We start from the raw sequence: 20064 nt of genomic DNA on the forward strand, positions 1-20064 counted from the left end.
CCGTGGGCCAATCCACCATCCCTCAGACCATGTGGTGGGCTGGACTGTGTTTTTTTTTGGGGGGGGGGGATGAACGAATTCCTATGCCCCACAAATAACCCAGAGATACATTTTAAATAAAAGCACACATTCTAGTCATATAAAAACACCAGGCAGGCCCCACAAATAACCCAGAGGTGCATTTTAAACAAAAGGACACATTCTACTCATGTCGAAACATTCCTGGACTGTCTGTGGACTGGATTGAGAAGGCGATTGGACCGCATCTGGCCCCCGGGCCTTAGGTTGCCTACCCCTGGTCTAAGGGATGAGAGACACTTCTGTTGTCATATGTGAATCTGGCACCTCATTAAAATATGGAACATATCTGATACCTTGTATATACAACCTGTTACACAGAGGATTTCACATCCATCAAATTTTGACGTGGACAATTGGGATCCAGCCATTGCTTTGCATTGTTTGAGGTTTGAAGGAAAGACTGCTGCTTCAGGAACTTAGATACTTGTAGGGGTGTTGTTCTTTTAATGGGATGGGCAACCTGTGGCCCTCCAAATACTGTTGGACTCCAATTCTCATCAGCCCCAGTCAGTATGGCCAACAATCAAGGATGGTGGGAGGTGGAAGTCCAAGAACACCTGTAGGCCACAACTTCCCCATCCTTGTTTTATGCAAACTACTTTAGGAGCCTTTGTTGGGGGGCTATCCAGTACCAAGTGTTTTTACGTATAAATGAAAAAAGCAGCCTCATTTTGTGGTTTAGGGAAAGGTGCCTTGATTTTGACATAAAATAATCCAAGGTGAGATTTGTATGGGTTTTAAGATGGTGTTGGTTTTGTTTCCCGATGGGCAAAATCGATCCACATAACTTGGGTTGTGAGTGACTCTTGAATTACAGTGGTGCCTCGCAAGACGAAAAGAATCCGTTCCGCCAGTCTCTTCGTCTTGCGGTTTTTTCGTCTTGCGAAGCAAGCCCATTAGCGGATTAGCGCTATTAGCGCTATTAGCGGTTTAGCGGCTATTAGCGGCTATTAAAGGCTTAAGGGATTAGCGGATTAGCTGCTAAAAGGCTATTAGCGGCTTAGATCAGCTGATAAGCGGCTTAGATCAGCTGTTAGGCGGCTTAGCCATCAGCTGTTAGGCGGCTTAGCCATCAGCTGTCAAGCGGCTTAGCTAACAGCTGTTAAGCGGCTTAGGGGCTTGGGAAAAAGGGGGGGGGAGGGAAAAAACCCCAGGAATCGCAAGACATTTTCGTCTTGCGAAGCAAGCCCATAGCAAATTCGTTTTGCGAAGCACCTCCAAAATGGAAAACCCTTTCGTCTAGCGGGTTTCGTCTATCACCAGCTGCCATCGTAGAAGAGAAACGCTTTGGTTTTGTGAGTTGAAATAATTGCTTTTTTTAGTGTAATACAGATTCAGCCATTGCTGCTTAAAACACTATTTGACAGGCCACTTTATAATGAAAGCCTGGCAACAATGGATTGTAATCTTAAAATGCTAGTGTATATATAAGCTCCTCTTAAAATGTTTAGTGCCGCTTGAAGAGAAATGTAATGAACAAGTGATTAAATCGGCACTGTATGGGAGTGCTCTCACCTCTAGTACCATACCTGTGCATTCTTTCTTTTTGGGCATGTCTGCTTGTATGCATGTCCCTCTCTTCCATTGCCTGTCAAGTAGCAAGAGGCAGGCAGCTATTAGGGCTGGGGATGGGCTTCAAATGATACCTATTGTTCAGAGAAACAAGGAAATGTGTAGAGTATTTCTTCCAGGAGTGGCTGCAGTAAAATACAGAGTCACGGATTCCTGTTTACTTTTGTATGCTCTCCGGGGATTGGTCAATGTGGAGGGTGGAGGTGAGATAATCCCTTTGGAAGCAGCAATTAATATCTATTTGCTAGCAATTGCTACATTTTGAGGAGATTAGCACAGTGGAACCCAATTATAGCAGTGAAACTTCCCTGTAAGGGGGAGGCGTACATTGTCAAACAGTAAAGCAATTTGAAGACTACGATTCCATTAAACTTTCTCAATATAAATGACTGGTTTGTGCTCTGTGGATGAGATTGTTCTCGTTTTCTGCACAACAAACCACCTGTGTACCCCACTGAGGGTTACCAACTTACTCGCCATACTGTGCTACTTGCTACTTAGCGCCCATTATCTTTGTGTGAGCATCTCTAAAATCGGCTTTAAGTATTAGCTTTGATTTTCCTCCCTGGGACTAAAATATGATCATTTTTGACTAAGCATGAGCTGGGCTCTGCGGGAGACTTTTTGAGAGTGCCTTTCCCCAAGCTTTACACATCTCCACCTCCTGCTCACAGGTGACAAAGTTATTCATTTTGCCTGCCAGCCCTATTTGTATTAAGTGGCCTCAGGAGAGCCTGTGCATAGGCAGCTGGCTTGTTCTTAGCTGCAGTTTGTGAGTGATGATTATGGATAAGCTGTCTGTGGTAACAATACATGAGTTATTTATAACTCCCAACTTGGTTCTGACGTAGGTTTGTTTTTTTGACTTTTCATTTATTTCCTGTTAAAGCTTCAAACCCTGTGGTTGCCGTTACTCCAGGCAAGAGCACTACACAAGAACTGAAACACTGAACGGTTATCTCTGAGGATGAATTAGCTTCCTAAATCATATGGGGCAATGCAAGATCTGTGTGTTTTTCTCCCCATGGCTACATATTATGGTTGTGTATTGAAGTGTGTGTTAATATTGGATTTTACAGGTCCACTGTACCTACGTTGATTTGACACAATGCTGTCTGAATATGCAAATTCTGGAATGTCAAAGTCTGAAAAGTTGAGAAGTTTGATAGCGGAAGGCTGAGGGCACCTGCATATGACGATTTATTTACTGAATGATAGGAAAGCGTCCACTTTGAATTTAACGGTTTGCAGTTAGACATGTCATAGTTAGTATTTGCTCACTCATTTACATGTTTTGCAGGGTTATATAGTTCTGAGGTGGAGCATTTATATGAACATGTAATTACAGCTCAGGAGCTGCTCTTCTGTAGACATAGGTTTACAAAATCAAATATTCACACAGATTTGTTTACATATTCTATACTGTGGTACCTCTGGTTATGTACTTAATTTGTTCCAGAGGTCTGTTCTTAACCTGAAACTGTTCTTAACCTGAAGCACCACTTTAGCTAATGGGGCCTCCCGCTGCTGCTGCCCCGACGCCACGCGATTTCTGTTCTCATCCTGAAGCAAAGTTCTTAACCCGAGGTACTATTTCTGGGTTAGCGGAGTCTGTAACCTGAAGTGTATGTAACATGAAGTGTATGTAACCTGAGGTACCACTGTATGGTTCTTTGTATGTTTCAATTCAGAACCAGATAATGTAATAGAATATGCTAGTTATCACACTGCAGTAAGAATTTTTAAAAAAATAATTTAAAAATCCCTTTATGGGTGCTTTTATGAGGTGGATCTGTTCAAAAGTGTCTTATTTTTGCCCACCCCAACTCCCATAGCACATGCTTGATTGCGTGTGGAAATTTCTTCTTACTACCTAAAATGACAATGTTACCTGTTTCTAAGGGGCTTGTTTATCATTTTGGAATTGCTGTTCCTTGTTCAAAGTGTTCAAACCATGCTATAGCGACATCTAGTGATGGAAAACAAGTATTACCACATTAGACAATAAAGGGTACAAAAAAAAAAAAAAGATTTGTGGATCATATTGTTAGAAATAGTGAGGGATATACTTGTGCTGTGGTTCTGGGTACCTTTGTCTTGGTGGTGATGGGTGATTCTTACCCAGCTGAGTCAATCCATATCTGAAAAGTATCTCATTTCTTATACCAACTGGGGGTTTAAGAACACCAGAAGAGGCTCTCCTGGTGGTTCTGCCATTCTCAGAGTTTTAGCAGTGGTTGCTTGGTGATGGTCCCAAGAATGTGGAACTCCGTCCCCATAGAGGTGTGTGTTGCACCATATATTCACAGCTTTTGTCAGTTGCTAAAGGTATATCTGTTTACCTTGACCTTTGGATGTTGAATTCCATTTATTTATTTATTTATTTAGTATCTTCCCTATAGTGTGCTGTTTAGATTACAGTGGTACCTTGGGTTACAAACACTTCGGGTTACAGACTCCACTAACCTGGAAGTAGTACCTTGGGTTAAGAACTTTACCTCAGTATGAGAACAGAAATCGCACAGCGGCAGCGGGAGGCCCCATTAGCTAAAGTGGTACCTCAGGTTAAGAACGGTTTAAGGTTAAGAACGGACCTCCGGAACGAATTAAGTTCATAACCAGAGGTACCACTGTATTGACTTTGGAGTTATTGGTGCGATTGTTTTGTGTTTATATGTTGTAGCCTAATCTGGGACTTTCCAGTTAAGGGCAGGTAAGAAATTATTCTTACTGTAACTACATTAACTTATATGACGACAGCTACTATTAATTCCATTATGTCATCACAGAAATAGAACTGATGGAGGAAAAGATTCCAGGATCCTGATTACCAGGAAGCAAAGCTGTTTTCCTTCACCCTAGTTGAGAAGCATTATTAGTGCAAGGAAGAGATCAATTCAAGGCAGGAACATACACACACCCTTTCCCACCCCATCGCTGTTGGAAGATTTTGCAGCAGATGCTTCCCAATGATAAGTACTTTGATTATAGCAAAGTAGCTGTTGCCTGTGAACATTCAGTGACAGTACATAATGGTATATCTGTCTGTGGAAGCATAGCCTATCCCGGGAAAATTACCCCTCTTAGACGGTTGCTGTCAACAACAGGTGCGCCTTAATTCCTCTGAATATAGTTAAACTCCCACTGTAGGCTAGACAAACCCAATATAGGATTGTGACATTAAATCATTTTCTTTGGATTAAACATAAGACAGATCTATGTACTGTTAATAGTAGCATGGGAGGGACAATTTATTAGGTACATCTCCCTACAATGCAGTACTATGACAGCTAGGGCTGCCAGATGTCCTTTATTTAAGGCATTCCTCTAATTTTGAATCACATTTACTTTTTCAGTCTTAGATGCACACCACACCACACTACAGCAGTAAGGTTTTTGACATCTTGGTCTGGCAGCTGATCTGATTTTTGGAGAAGCTGTACCTAATGAAATTCTCTTTTCTCTTGGTTATCAAAGACATGGGAATGCTGCCATGTACTGAATTGTGTAACCCTATTATTTTGACAAATAACTCTTAAAATACTCCTAAGCATGGAAAGGTTAAATATGAGACCCAGCTACTCTGCCTATAGTATTACAAAAAAGGAGAATGCATAATATCAATCAAGTATTTATTAGGAGGAGAAGGAAAAAAATGTACCTGTCTGGGCAGCTCACAGCCCTCTAATAATTAGTCTCAAATGGTTAAATGAACACTAGTCTTAATAAACTGCAGTTCAAGAAGCTTGATGGTGCTCCACTTTTATATGCCACCTTTTAAATAGTTCTCTAGCATTCTTGCACTTTGCTTCATTTCTCCCAAGGCCAAGGGGGCTGCCTATTCACAGGCTAGCCATATGCTTGCTTTGTCCAATGTGCTCAGTGTGACTTACTCCAAAATAACTGCACATAAGGCTGTGTACATGCAAAACACATCCCACCCGAAGAACCCTAGAGACTGCAGTTTGCATCTCACAGAGCAACAGTTCCCAGCACCCTTAGAAAACTACAGATACCAGAATTCTTGGGGTCTAGGGATATGCTGTGAAGGTATGGTGATTACGGAGCCTTAGCAGCATGACCTTCTGCCGGGAAATGATCAACCCTGTTTTCTGATCCGTAAAACTCTTCCTACCTCACTTCATTGAAGTGAGGCAGCCTTCAAAAGAGTTTTCTTTAATAAACAAGGGCAAATTACGTAACAACATAAACCTGGAATCAAGCTGGCCATAATGTAAAAGGGAAGGAACATTTGTTTGAAGAGGAATTAGGAGGAGAAAGGAAATAGGCAGGCAAGCGCTTACAAAGATACTGTGATGGTAGAAATTGCAATTGTGGGACAAATGGACTTTTCACGGAGCAGATGCAGTCTCCTTAGGAAGGAAATTTTGCCTTTGTTCATTTACTAGAGGGGTTCAAACTGGGCGGGTAATGCCAGCCTGTTTTCTCTGTGATGAGGAATTGTCGTCGTCGTCATCCCCCCTCAACTTGGTGCTGATGCTTTGCTAGGGACAATTTAAAATGTACATATATTTAAATGAATTTCCATGCAAATGAGCAATGACTGCTTCCCCCACTGCCCCCACAAGAGGTGGTAACATTATTTGCACATGTTAATTAATTTAAATGCATGCACATTTAAAAAAAGCATTGCATAGAGTAGATGCTGAACTACAAAACCAAAGTAAAGTGATGGGGGTTGGGTGGGCAGTTCTGGCCAATGCAAGTCAGTGTTGGCCCAGGGCAGTTTGCTGTTTGCACTGTCTTCAAGGGTCAACTTAAAAATCTGCCACCCTTCAGACACCTAGTTATGCCTTTATTTCCCCCACTCCTGCCCCACTCCTTTTGCATGGCAGGGCTAGCCCTGGTTTAAGTCTAGCTTGTTGTAAAATCCTGACTTTTATTTTATTTTACCAATATGCATTTTCCCTGCATCTTGTAGAAGTAGTGCCTGTTTTCAAAGTTATGAAGGGCACAGAATCTACCATGAGGGCTTTGCTCACAGTCCAAACCAGAGCTCTGTGTGCTAAATAATTTGAAATTGGTGGGCCTAAGGGCACTGAACTGCAGGTTTCAACGTGCCCACTGTCTACACCTCACTTAAAAATATATTGAAAGTGCATTGGGTTTTGTATTGGGTAAGCCTATAGACAGAAATATATTCTCAGAAAATCAAGCATAGTTGCTTCCTGACCGCTCTGAGGCTCGTCATTTGAGGCTACTGTTGTTCTCCAGTACTGCTGATCAAGGGGAACTTCTAATTTATGTATATTCAAGTGAATTAGCATAACTGATTGGTGTTGTGTGTCTTTTCCTCCCTATTAACAGCTGCACAAAGCACACAGCTAGTCTAATTTAGCACAGCACCTAAATTGGCATTGTACATTGTTTAAGAATATAAGCTATATGCTGGAGATCCCTGGTTGAAACCTCATGAACTGAACCAAACCATTACATTCTAGCTCCAGCCTCCTATTTGAATTCCCAGGATAATAGTCCCTTGCAGGGCTTTTATTAGAATTCCATGGAGAGGGTGTATTTGAGTACTGAAGACAAGAGCTGCATTGTAGGTTCTACTATTAATAACAAGTTTGTGGTAAGGCAGTGACGTGACTTCAGGTAGGAACTAAATAGATTCAAGCAACGGAACCAGTTCACACAACCTCTTTGTTCCATTTGGACTGAAACCCTAAATATGTATAGGACTGACTTCTGAGTAAATAGGAATAGGCTTGCACTGAACAACTATTGCAAAGAATCAGTGGTGAGGTCTGGGGATCCTGGAGGCAAGGTCAGAGGTTGGCATGGTTGGGCCCCTGCTGAGGCCTGGGATCCCACTGCTGTGTGCCTGTTGGCCCTGCTGCCACACCTGTTCACCATTGTTGCCTGCTCATCTACCATCTAGTAAGTGTGTGGTGACACAGCAATCATAAGAGAGCAGCTGCTCCTGTTGGAAGAGAGCACCAGCTTCACTCTGGAGTACCCACTGAAAGTCTGTTGTAGACAACACTGAGCTAGATGGACCAACAATCTGACTCTGTATACAGCAACTTCCTATGTTTATATGATGGGAGATGAGGAACAGCATGTTTTCCAGGAACCCTGAGGCTCAACACCCTTCCTCTGCTGGTAGCTGCAAACGACTGCAATCTCATCTGGATTTGATTATTAGTTTGGGCAATAAAGTCTGGTAACTATTTTTTTAAAAAAACCACCTGTGCTAGCCTTTTCTCAGTGGGGAATTGCAGTGGGGGAAGGATGATAGCTCAGTGACAGAGCATCTTAATTAAAGCGCGTCCTAGGTTTAATCCCCAGCATCTCAAGGTAGGGCTGGGAGAGTCCCCTGTCTGAAATCCAGGAAGGCTACTACCAGTTGGTGTAGACAGACCTGAGGTTGATGGACCAGTGAGTCTGACTTGGTACAAGGCAGCTTTCTTTGTTCCTATACCAGAAACATAGTCAACACCTTCATCCATTTTTAAAAGCAGACACAGCATCTATACAAATCCTCTTGTAAAGTGAGTAAATTAATGTCTTTAATGAGACGTCTTTACCTGTTGAGCTGCTGTCAGCTGCTTTTTTTAAAAAAACAAACTCATACTAAAAAAAAAAAACCCTAACAAAGTTCTAAAAACTCTCAAGCTTTCTGTTTGTGGAGCAAAAGGAGGTGTGTGTTTCAACTAGCTTGCCAGCATGTGGACTCCGAAAGATCTTATGAGCTTTGCACTTCCTGTGGAGGCAGGGAGAAGAACAAAGCCAGTGAAGGTGCCTTTTCTTTTCCTTTTCTCCACTATCTGCTAAATTGTAGCCTCCAGCCTCCCCCCTGCCCTGCGACCTTGGGGGGAGCAAGATGAAGTGTAAAGGAATCCTTCTTGCCGCCATCCTGCAGGCATGGACCCCAATTACAGGTAAGGCTAGCTTTTCATATTTTGGTACGAAACCCCTTTGAAACTCCTTTCTAAATGGAGGCAAGATGACGCCGCGGTTGAATATGATGCTCCCCTTGTAGCAGGAGGGGAGTCTCTGTTTGAGCTTCTGCCGTTTGTGCACCCTCTTAGTTACAGCTAGCTATGATCTAGTGGGAAAACTGCAGCACCATAATTAGTTTTAAAAGTACAGCATATATTGGCGCTTTGTGTGCTGGTGAGGAGCACAGGTGGCATATCTGGAGGTGTAAACTACACTGTGGCCTGTTGGCGTCTGCATGCAGAGGTGGGCAGGAAAGAGTATCTCTGGAATTACTGACCACCTGCTAGTTCCTCCTTTGCCCCTGCAATCATCCGTAGTAGAGTTCTGTTCCTCATGATGACCAGACCACAAAGCATCCCAATTATCCTCTGGATGAGAACCATTGCTGCCGTTCTTGAAACTTGGTTAAGGGAGGAGCTATCAAATTCCAAGTTGTTAGGACTACTACAGAAGCACATATTGCTCCCATGGTGGGGGAGTCCTTCTCCAAAAGAAGCTGGCAATGGTCAAACTCTGAATTGATTCAGACATTGGAGGGAAATAAGGAAGCAGCAATGGCGTGTTTGAATATAGCAGCTGCTTCTATGATTGGACTAAGATGCTATGCACATTTACTTTGTCCTTAACATAGTGGGGCTTGCTTCTGAGTAAGTAAGATTGAGACCATGCTGTATGCTTTCATCTTACCCAACTGTTTCTATGTCTGGGATGGAAATCCAGCAAACATTTCACATATTTAGCACCTCTGTGACTGCAATCTTGTGTGCTCTTAACCTGAGCGTAAGCGTCATTGATCACAGTGGGACTTGCACGTCTGAATAAACAAGCATACACAAGCCATACAAATGAGCACAGATGTATGTCCTAATTTTGTGTTAAAACAAATCTGTAAACTTTGGTTTGTGTTTCAATATCGGTTTCCAAAATGTTAGTTTGCTTCAGTTATACTTCTATGGTTTTCTGAGTGATATAAACTTTCTTTCAAAGAAAGCACCCAAAGCTGTTTATTCTTCTGCGTTTCTGCTCAAGATAAATTCCCAGCAAAAGTAAAATGTAAAATAAGTTGGAAATATTGAAGGTAATTCTAAGTTTTGCACTGATAGGTTCTACTAGATTTTGTGATAAAACTTGCATTAATTGGCTGCCTTTCAATACCTTTATACAATTAATAGCATAATAAGGACTTTAGTTACACTAAGCCTAGTCTGATGCTTAATTTGCGTGTGAAATATTTTAATAGCTATTAGCTATGAAATAACACATATTAGGAGACCTATATTAGGCTATGGCACAATACCTACTTTGTAAATTCTTTTATTTCTCCCTATGTATACTTCAAATATTGATAAAATAATCAAAAGTGAACTGGTTGAACCCACTCAGCTTTATGTGGGAGCTGATTACATTCCGAATGGCATTCCTATATGGTATAATGCGGTTGAGATATTTGGTATAGAGAGCCATGAAGAACCCAGAGCATTTAGAAAGCTTTTGAGGGAAATGGAGCATATTCACCGGGCTCTAGATAGAAGTTATTCCTAAGCTAGATCTTTATCTATTTTAATTTGTATTTATACACACACACACACACAGAGCTAATACAATATTACAGCTGTGCAATTTTGTTTAAAGTATCTTCCCTGATTGGATACAGCAGCTTCCACAAATTGCTTAAGAGAGCTATGTTTCTATTTTTGACAAAGGTGCTCCCCCAGGGAAAGAGGTGTTGGTGGGGTGGGGGGTGGGGAGGTCTGTGCACAGACACACTCCATATTTCCATCCAGCTCTCTCTCAATCCATTCAGTCAAGTTATGTGAACTTCTGTGCTAAGGCAACTCAGCTGAATGGATTAGGAAGACTGGATATCATACAGGCCTCTTATTCCTTAAAAGTAGCTTGTCATTCTGCTTACACACACTTATATGGGCATGCTGAAAGGCGGAAAGCTTTGAATGCTTTGGGGATCTCCTGACTCCTGCCATGTGGCCACTGTACCTGCCCAGGGATAGAGGATACCCATCATGTGTATGGACATCGGAGGGAAATAACCTACAAATATCCCTGAAACAAGAAGTTATTTTCTTCAGTCTTTTCTAGTTTCACTATTATTATTTATTTAAATGCACTATTATTTAAATATTATTTATTTAAATTATTATTTATATAAATGTATTAATGTAAGCATAACTTTCAAGAGAAAACGGTTTCCAGAATGGTAGTATTAATATCATAACATCCATTTAGTCTAGGGTTCATGTCTGATAGTCCTTGACTGAAAAAGAAATATAGCTACAAGGGCAAAACGAAGGGCACGTCTCCCAATAAATAATACCAAATGAATGATTTTTGTCAGCATATAACTGTCATCTACATTAAATAACAAAATGGAATTCGACTTCCATAAACATGTATTATTTTTGCAGACTCCATGCTGCTAAAATATATATATTCAATTCTTAATAACTACTGGGTCTCATGGTACATCATTTACTAGCCAATACATTTACTAGCAGATGGCTTATCAATATATTTGGCACACTCGTCATCAAAGCAATTTGGTAATATTGCTATTTGGACCTCAAGAAGAGAGCTTTTTGTTTTAAAGGTATGTTCCATCAGAAATGTTTCAGTGATCAGAGACCATCTAGTAAAATTTTTGCAGTTTACTCCTGGGCACACTTTAAATTGGTCTAAGTATTAACACCATTCTTACTGCTAACCAGTCCAATTTATTGTCAATTATTACCAATGAATATATTAGTATAGGGAAATACTAGCCATTTTTTCTTTTTCGAACGTGGCCATAAAGATGAAAGACCATTAAAAATAAAGCCTTGGAAACAGTCCACTGGTTAAAAGCTAAACAGGTAGGAGCCAAGGGAAAAGTGATACGCCAGCAAGACTATATCCATTTATCTCTGTGCATGAAGTTTGGTGATTTATTTATTAGTTCATTTTGAGATAAAAACTGCATTGGAGCAAGGTACAGCACAGGTGACTTTGGAAACATATAAACAGTTTCTGATCAAAAGAGAAAGCAAATTAAGGACTGAAAACTATGCAATGTTGAAATGCATGGCTATGATGAATGATATGAGCATCCATTTCACCAATCCAGTTTCAGCGCATGAACTTGATAATCCTATATGATTATCCATCACCTCTATCAAGGTGTTAAGCAGAATCCGTCTGTTTGTTGATTGAAAACACATCTACATATAGCATTGTTTGCATAAACGATACATAGGCCTATAATAGACCTTCATTCATTGGTAAGTCCAACTAGCTCCACTGGTGGGGGCGGTATGCCTCTGAATACCAGTCACTGGGCATCACAAGTGGGGAGAGTGCTGTTGCACTCAGGTCCTGTTTGCCGGCTTCCCATAGGGATCTGGTTGATCACTGTGAAAACAACATGCTGGACTAGAGGGGCCTTTTTGGCCTTATCCAGCCGGGCTCTTACGTTCTCAGTGATTTAAATTTCTTGGTGTTGATAGAACACATGGCAGTTTTCATTATCATAGCCAGTTGCTAGGGTCCACATGCTTTTTGAGTCGCCTGGTAGCTGGGCTCTTCTAGGTGGTGTGATGAGTTAGTAGTTTCCAACTCAATTCCTTTGTAACACAAGATACACAGGAAAGCCATAGATGCCACCTGTAGCTTATGTAGGCAAGTCCAATACCAGTAAACAAAACACGCCCACAACAACTGCTGCCACCATCGCTATTAGGAGTTGTTTTCCACCCTGTGTTCTTTGAAGACACGCAAGTTTGCCAGCATAGCTGTCACAGCCACCTGCATTTAATGCCATTGTTTTTGAAAAACTGACTGCAGAAAGCAGCTTTGTGTTTTTGTGTTTTAGATTACACTGAAACAAATGCATCAACGTCCTTCAAGCATTCAAGATGCCCCCAGATTGCAACTTTTAAAAATATACTTTTTAACCAAGAGCAATAATCTGAAAATGTCGGTATCTGGTAATGAGAGTAGAAAAACAACCTTCATTTGTATGAAGTTTAGTCTCATTTCGCTTTCCTGAAAGGTGATTAGAAAAATTGTATGAAAAGAAATACGTTCTTGCTCTTGGCTAGTACGTATATGGTTGAATCAAAATTAGGGGCCTGTCTTTGTGAATATTGCCTTGTTCCCAGAAACCACCCTCTGGTTTGGGCTGGGAGAGTCTTAAAAAGATTCAATCCTACTTGCGAATGGTTTCTGTTGCTAAGACAATTGAGTCAACAGTTTTGTTCCTGCCAGCCCAGCTGCCTTATCAACAAGAATGTTTGCTCCCTTCCACATACCAATATGGACAAAACTGTGCAGCCCAGATACTTCAGCTATAGAGTTATTGTCCCCTCTCTAATTTTGAATGAAGGCGAAGCTATGCACTCAGTGACATAAATATGTCACAGTGCCATGTAACTCATAACATTTCTCATGCAATTCCCAACTGGCTGGTGCTACCCAGGGAAGACAGAATTCCAAGGAGGAAAAAACCTTGTTTTTCAAGGAACATTGTGAATCCCCCCCCAACAAAAAAGTTCCCCTTTTGTTTTGAAAATGTATGTGGGCAAAAATACCTCACAGTCCAAGCCAAGGTAGTCCCTCTTTATTATGTTTAATAATAATAATTCATTAATATCCTTTAAATATGAAATTCAAATGAGGATTATTATATAGGGATTATCCGAGATTAAACAGAATCAACTGTTGTTCATTGCGTGTGGAGGGCACTGATAGTGTATTGCTCTTGAACACTCTGTAACCCACCAACCCTGCCAATAATGAGAGATGTTGTATACATACATAAGTGGGGGACCCGTAGATGTTCTCGGGGGGTTGTGATTAGTTAAATGCCAATTGTTAAAATTTCCCCAATTCCCCCTCCTCTTACAATTCTCCTGGTTTGCAAAGGGGCAAACTGGAAAGAAGAATGACGATGAAATTGGATGTGTATCATCTGAGCCCACTCCCCCCCCCCCCGCTTCCCTGTTCTAATAGACGACGGTGAGTACCTACTCAGAGCTCTTTGCTGCTGGGAGATTCCAGGGGGTTTGAATGCAGCGGTGGGAGGGGATCCTGACCCCCCCCACTTGTTGTCTTCCCTGCTTGACCCCACTGTTTGTTGCCTTCCAAGTCCATGTGCTGATACCCTACATTTCAAATAGATATATAGATTAAACGACACACACCACCCCTCTCTCCATATCCATTTAATATCGTTTTTCACTTTCCTTGCAGGTATGTGTGTGAGGATTTTGATTATATTACTAGTCTCTAGAGAATCAAGATAGCTCTTGGCTGACATTTACCATAAATTAAGCAGTCATTTCTTCTTCTGTACAGCTTAACCTCTGTAATGCTGTGAGACTTGTCACAAGCCATGGGACTAAATATGCTAACACAGATAATCAATACTATGCTGATTGTTTTGGAAATGTTTATCAGTTCTGCTTTCCAATTATCAGATGTTCTCCATTGATCATTGTCCGTTCCCTGTTTGTATATATGAATGCTGACAGGAAAATCTGAAAGAGACTTTAATATTTATAGCCATTTTGCACCTTTTTATGCACAGTGATTTCATTAATTCATAGCAGGCTGTGAACTGGGACGTTGATGCATCAGACAAAAAGAAGCAAATTGGGTAGCTTACATTAATGGTTTAGCAGCTAAACTTGTATGTATTTTCTGTTTATCAGCATAATCTAGTAAATGTGTTCTATTCAGACATTGATCAATTCCTAAGGAATGAAGCAACATGTTGTTTTCCTTGGCGTTATCCGGGCTAGAAAATGGGTCAAATAGATAAAAATTAACAACGTATGGCACATTAAAAGCAAAACAAAACTCAATTTCTATTTGTGTGCCTTAATATTTAATATTTCTAGCAGATGTTCTTTACTTAAGTTTAGAGTGACACAGCAGAAGTGGACAGTGGTGTGTGTTTTATAAAGAAAAGAAAATGGATTTTGCTTAGGAAGAGCTCTATGTGTGTGGACATGCATTTTTTGACATTATTTAAATGAATTGTGTAATTAAAAGTTATGTTAGGACTTCATAATTTCCCCCCTACAGTAGTAACTTTGGATCTTTCTCAAGCAGAAGGCCAGTAGTTGTTTTTTAAATCTGTTTAAACATCATATTTTGGTTTGCATCCTTTTGGTGCTGTTGTCTTTGGAATTTTTTTTCATTAATAGGATGTAAGTATTTAAGAGGACGTTCAATCACAGTTTAAGGGTTGTGCTGTTTAGACATTACCCAGTGTGTTGACTTTGTGTTGTGTGTCCCTCTGGGAACATATGACATGGAAGAAGTCCAAATGATGGCTGCTTCCACACCATGTATGCACTGTATGGAGGCACTTCATGTAAGTACACAGTGTGCTGTGTAAACACACAGCATGGCTGTTCCATGTGGGCAGATGCTTTATACATTTGCAGAGTGGGAGAAATGGTGGCTTTCCAAGAACCCAGAAGGAGTCTGAAATGTGGTCTGAAACCAGTAAGCCGTCTGAAAATAGCTTTCTTGCTATTTTGAAGTGCAAAAACAAAGGGATCTTGCTGTTTACCAGTACAATGTGTCAGAAAAGCAGAAATATAAAGAGAAAGAGAGATATTGTGAGAGGGCTCTATAAATCAGCAATACTATCTATCATCTATCTGTCTGTCTATTCCTCCTTTCCTCCTGAAGAAGCCCAGGTAGAATTAAAGTTTAATGGAATTCCAACGGTGTTTTTCAAGGTACTGAATCTGGAACTCTGCATACTGTTTCTCAGGTGCTCCAAACTCTGTTATGAATTCAGGTTGTCTTGTGGTACCATTAGTGGTGCTTGGTGGGCAGAAGGCTGAAAGGCCAAAGTAGTTGCAGCCAGAGCCAAAGGAGGGGAGGTATCTGACAGGCAATGCTGCCACTCATTGGGTAATCAGGCAGGCAGGTGGAGGTGTCTAAGGGAAAACTCAGATGGTGGGGCATGGTCCACCTAATGGACCAGTCTCCACTGGGTGCCATAAAGATTAACAGTGCATCTGATGAAGTGGACTGTGGTCAGTGAAAGCATCATAAATGTATTGGTGTTTAAGGTGCCAGAATTCTTTTTGCTGTTTATGATCTTGAGCAGCCATGTATAGGATTTATGCTGCTACGATTTGCAGTTAGGTCCCCCTGAAATCAATGGGACAAAATTTACCTATTTTCCCCAGTGTGGGAGTATGGAAAGTAAAAATGTCAGAAAGATCTGATCTGTGCACATTGCAGGGGTGTAGTGATTTATGTTGCTGAAATGGTATCATCATCATCATCATCATCATCACCACGTGATATGAATGCTAAGTTCCTAAACTAGGAGTATGGAGTTGGACCAGGCTTCCTCAACCTCGGCCCTCCAGATGTTTTTGAGACTACAATTCCCATCATCCCTGACCACTGGTTCTGCTAGCTAGGGATCATGGGAGTTGTAGTTCCAAAACATCTGGAGGGCAGAGGTTGCGGAAGCCTGAGTTGGACCATCTGAAACGTTGGGACATACTTTTGAGTAAAGATGCACAATACTGCACTGTATATCTTTAAAAAAAAAAAAAACTTTTCAGAACTCAATATTGTAAATACTTTTGCTCCAGAATTGAATCTGTGCAGTTAGCTAGCCAGCCCAGGGTCTACTATGTTGGAAATTGCTGCTACTCCTAGGAGCTTATACTGTATCTTTTAAAGGCACTTCAAGGAACTGAAGAGTTGAGTTTACAATATAATGCTAAGTGGATCATCAGGCTGGCTTATTCTTTGAAACACCTGGAAAAGAAGTGGAGTACCACTGAAATGCCACCTTAAGAAGGTGCAGCCAATATAAAAACTATGCTGGAAGATACTAGACAATGAAACGGGTGAGGAACCTCCTGAATGGGGCCAAATGTGAGGACTCTGTCCAGCTCCAAGGACTCTCTCTAGGTCACACCCCTCATTTGCTCTGCTGTCCACCCTCCTTGTGTGCGTTTACCTGGCTGGAATGTGTTTTTGCTCTGCCTGGATGGGGAGATGGAGAGAGAGGTTGTGAAAACCTTTGGTTTTTGCATGGTTGGAATGTAGAATTCTGTGACGAATGACCCACTTCAAAAAGTGTCGTCAAGATTGGAAGGTTCAGAAACTCAAGCAAGGCCAATTCCCATAAAAGCATACAATAAAGTTTATTAAAAGCCAAACTCTGTAAAAATGAAAAGCTTCAAACAATTATGCAAGTTAAGACTGCTCAGAGTCAAAAACAAACATAACTATCTTATCTAGTTAGCTGACAGAAACACATGCACATAAATCCTAGCAGGCTGAGCGGCAAAGCAAAATACAGTGGTACCTCTAGGTACGAACTTAATTCGTTCTGGAGGTCTGTTCTTAACCTGAAACTGTTCTTAACTAAGGCGTGCTTTCAACAATGGGGCCTCTTGCTGCCACTGTGCCACTGGCACACAATTTCCGTTCTCATCCTGGGGCAAAGTTCTCAACTCAAGGTAACTCTTTCAGGTTAGCGGAGTTTGTAACCTGAAGCGTTTGTAACTCGAGGTACCACTGTACCTTCTAGGTCTGAACAGGCGCTGACCTTCCATGAAGGGAGAACTGCTTATGCTTGCCCCAGGTTTTAAGGGAACACTGACTATGGGCCTTCACCCTTTCCTCCCAAAGGAATTAGCACCTGCTCCCATCACGTGTCTGATTACCGTTCGACACTGGCCTTGAGGCCTTAATGAGAGACATCTGTGTTTAAAATCATTATTCCAGGAGTTCTAACAAATTCCCACACAACCTGCATGCTAGTCTTAAAGGGAGAATATCACCACAGCCTCAGCCAATTTTGCTTCTGGCCCCTGCAACCTTTCAGAGTTTGCTCTCTGCACCCCTGCAATAAAATTGCTTGGAATGTGCAGGACTGTAATTTCCCCTTGTTTTGATTATTTAAGATCTGTTGAGTTTTGAGGAATAGTTGGAGTTGTTCTAATTCACTTTGATTTGATCACATCCATACTGTCATTGCAGAAAACAGGTCAGTGATAATATAGATAGTGCTTCTAAATAGTATGAAAAGTCTGCCCAGTTAATTAATGGGATGTACGCAGACAGGCATGCTTTCTTCGTCAATTGGATTTAAATGGGTCAGCCAACAGTATAAGCCAGCAACCTCCTAAATGAAGTTAAAATGTTTGTAGCAGAAAGATGCATATAATCACAGCATTTGCTTTCATAGACTAGCTCCCTCTTCATCAAAAGTATATGCAGCAACAGACTAAGATGTTAACCCCTCTGGAAGATAGCTATAACAATGCATAATTCTAGATAATTATGTTTTGTACTTGCAAAAACATTGTCAAAGTATTAATTGCATTATTACAGTTTTGGTCTTTTAGTCATCTGTACTTGATTTTTCAAATTTATATTTCTAAGTAATTTGTATTTTGGGTTGTGGGTTTGTTTGTTTTTTGCTCTTTCCTTACTATGGCATATGTTTACTTTAAAATCTATTAAAATGAAAAGATCACAAGTACACGTGAATCAGCAGATTATAGGAGAAGAGGGAATCCTCAAGGGCATTAAAGGCTGTAGGGAAAATCCAGAAAGTTGATCATGACCTGTTTTTGTTTCAGGCATTTAATGGAACTAATAGGGTTCTCTGTTGAGGCAGAAGGGGAAAGAAGGCAACACTTACAAATGTTCCTTCTAACAGTTAGATGGAAGCTTGAAAAGATGGGCTGGTGGTGAACTGGTTTGTAGTGAAATACTAGTGCCTCTTGAGCCTGGTTGAGAATATAACAGATAGGCAAAACACAGTAGTAGGGTTGAATGAATTTTCTCCATCCCTCCTGCAACCTCTCAGAATGGAGGTTAAAACTATGCATGTGTGTGAAGCAGTCAGCAGCAGACAAAATAATTACCTGGCTGCCTGGTGCTCCTTGGAAAGCTGGCATGTAGGATAGATAATCCATTAAGTCAAAGGCTGGTTTAGACTAGGGAACTGGAGCGATTGTTCTGCACTTCTAGGCATAGCCACAGAGTTCAGAGATATCTTACCATTGATTGATTCATATTTTAAAATTATCCTGTTCTTCTTGTGCCCGTGTACCAGCCAGGGCAGCCACCACCCCCAGCACAGGGACACAGCTTTCTCAGCCAAGTTTCTTTCTCGCATTATATGGAGAACAAGCATGGGGAAACTGTGCCCCTCCCAATGTTGTTGGATTGAAGTATCCACCCGCCTCACCCAGCATGGCAAATGGTCCAGGGTGATAGAAGGTGTCACCCCACAACACCAGGTGGGTCAGAAGTCCCCCATCCCTGACCTAAAGTTTCATCAAGGTAGAGTCTAAAGGACAATGACAATCATGCATATCTGTAATGCACAACGCACCGAGTCAAAGTAAATGAGTGTCATGCCACTGCATGCGCAAACTAAGGGCATGACTGTGAGATACCATGTAGTGCCTTATTAGAATCAAATACTTTGTTTTATAGAAATGGGTGCAGACACCTGTGCCTTGCCCTTTTTTTACTTTCATTTAAGCTTCACTGCAGTTCTTAGAACCAGCCATTTCTCTGAACGTGGGACAGTTAATGAAGCAGGATGTTCTTGCTCTTTGGGCAGAGCAAGTGTGAATTCAAACTTGTGTTGCCTTTTTCTTTTTTAAAAACATCAAGTTATATGGCACAAATGCCTTGGCAGTAATTGAAGCACTGCAAGGAAGGGAGATTCTGACTGGAGCTTGTATTGTCAAGCCTAGTGATCACTGGTGAATCTTATTCAGCGTATCAGAAAGAAGAGATCCTGTTTTCAGAGTGTGTTCAATGCATCATTCCAGTAATAATAATAAGAAAAATATTTATTAGAGTGTAATTTATTGTATAATAATTTCCACCCGTCATCTGCTTGTTGGTACAACCTGTAAAAGCTTTTTTTCTTGTAAAAGCCTATTTTTTGTGTCTTCATTTAGTTCCCCATGTCATAATTATTATGAAGTGTGGAAAAAATGACCCGAGATCACCTGTGGCATGTGTTGTGCTGCAGGGGAAAAGAATTGTGACCAAGAATGTGAATTATTTTTCACTCAGTACTTTGTTTACTGAGATGGCTTAGACCCAGGTCTCTGGCTACTTTCCCCAAGAGTCAGTGGAAAGTCTTGGTGCTAGTAATCTATTTCGCAGAAAATGGATGACAAAATGCATTGTCATTTCAAGTGAACCCACCCACACTTATCTGGTTAATCCAAGGTTAACCCATCTATTACGCCCATTTGGTCTGCCCAGGGAAGCTTGTTGTCTTAATCTCATGTAATAACTGCTGTGAAGTGAAGCTGGATCTGACAGCACCTGCTGGTGGAAGTGACAGCTTCATTCTGCCAACCTGGAAATCTGGGGTGGGGGTGGGGGCGAGCAAAACAAGTAGAGATGGGAATGCTAGGAGTTCTG

At 41.1% G+C, this 20064-nt stretch overlaps 1 protein-coding gene across 1 annotated transcript in view; it reads left to right on the plus strand.

Annotated features, from left to right (window-relative positions):
* Positions 1 to 8323: 8323 nt before the first annotated feature.
* The window catches only part of CD247 (CD247 molecule), a 41366-nt gene continuing 29625 nt past the window's right edge, over positions 8324 to 20064 (plus strand). The window contains exon 1 of the mRNA XM_083439313.1: positions 8324 to 8561. Within this exon, the coding sequence (XP_083295439.1) occupies positions 8504 to 8561 (58 nt within the window). The 5' untranslated portion in view covers positions 8324 to 8503. The remainder of the gene's footprint in view (positions 8562 to 20064) is intronic.

Source organism: Podarcis tiliguerta, assembly GCF_965153285.1.
Source record: "Podarcis tiliguerta genome assembly, chromosome: 4".
Classification (NCBI taxonomy): Eukaryota; Metazoa; Chordata; class Lepidosauria; order Squamata; family Lacertidae; genus Podarcis; species Podarcis tiliguerta.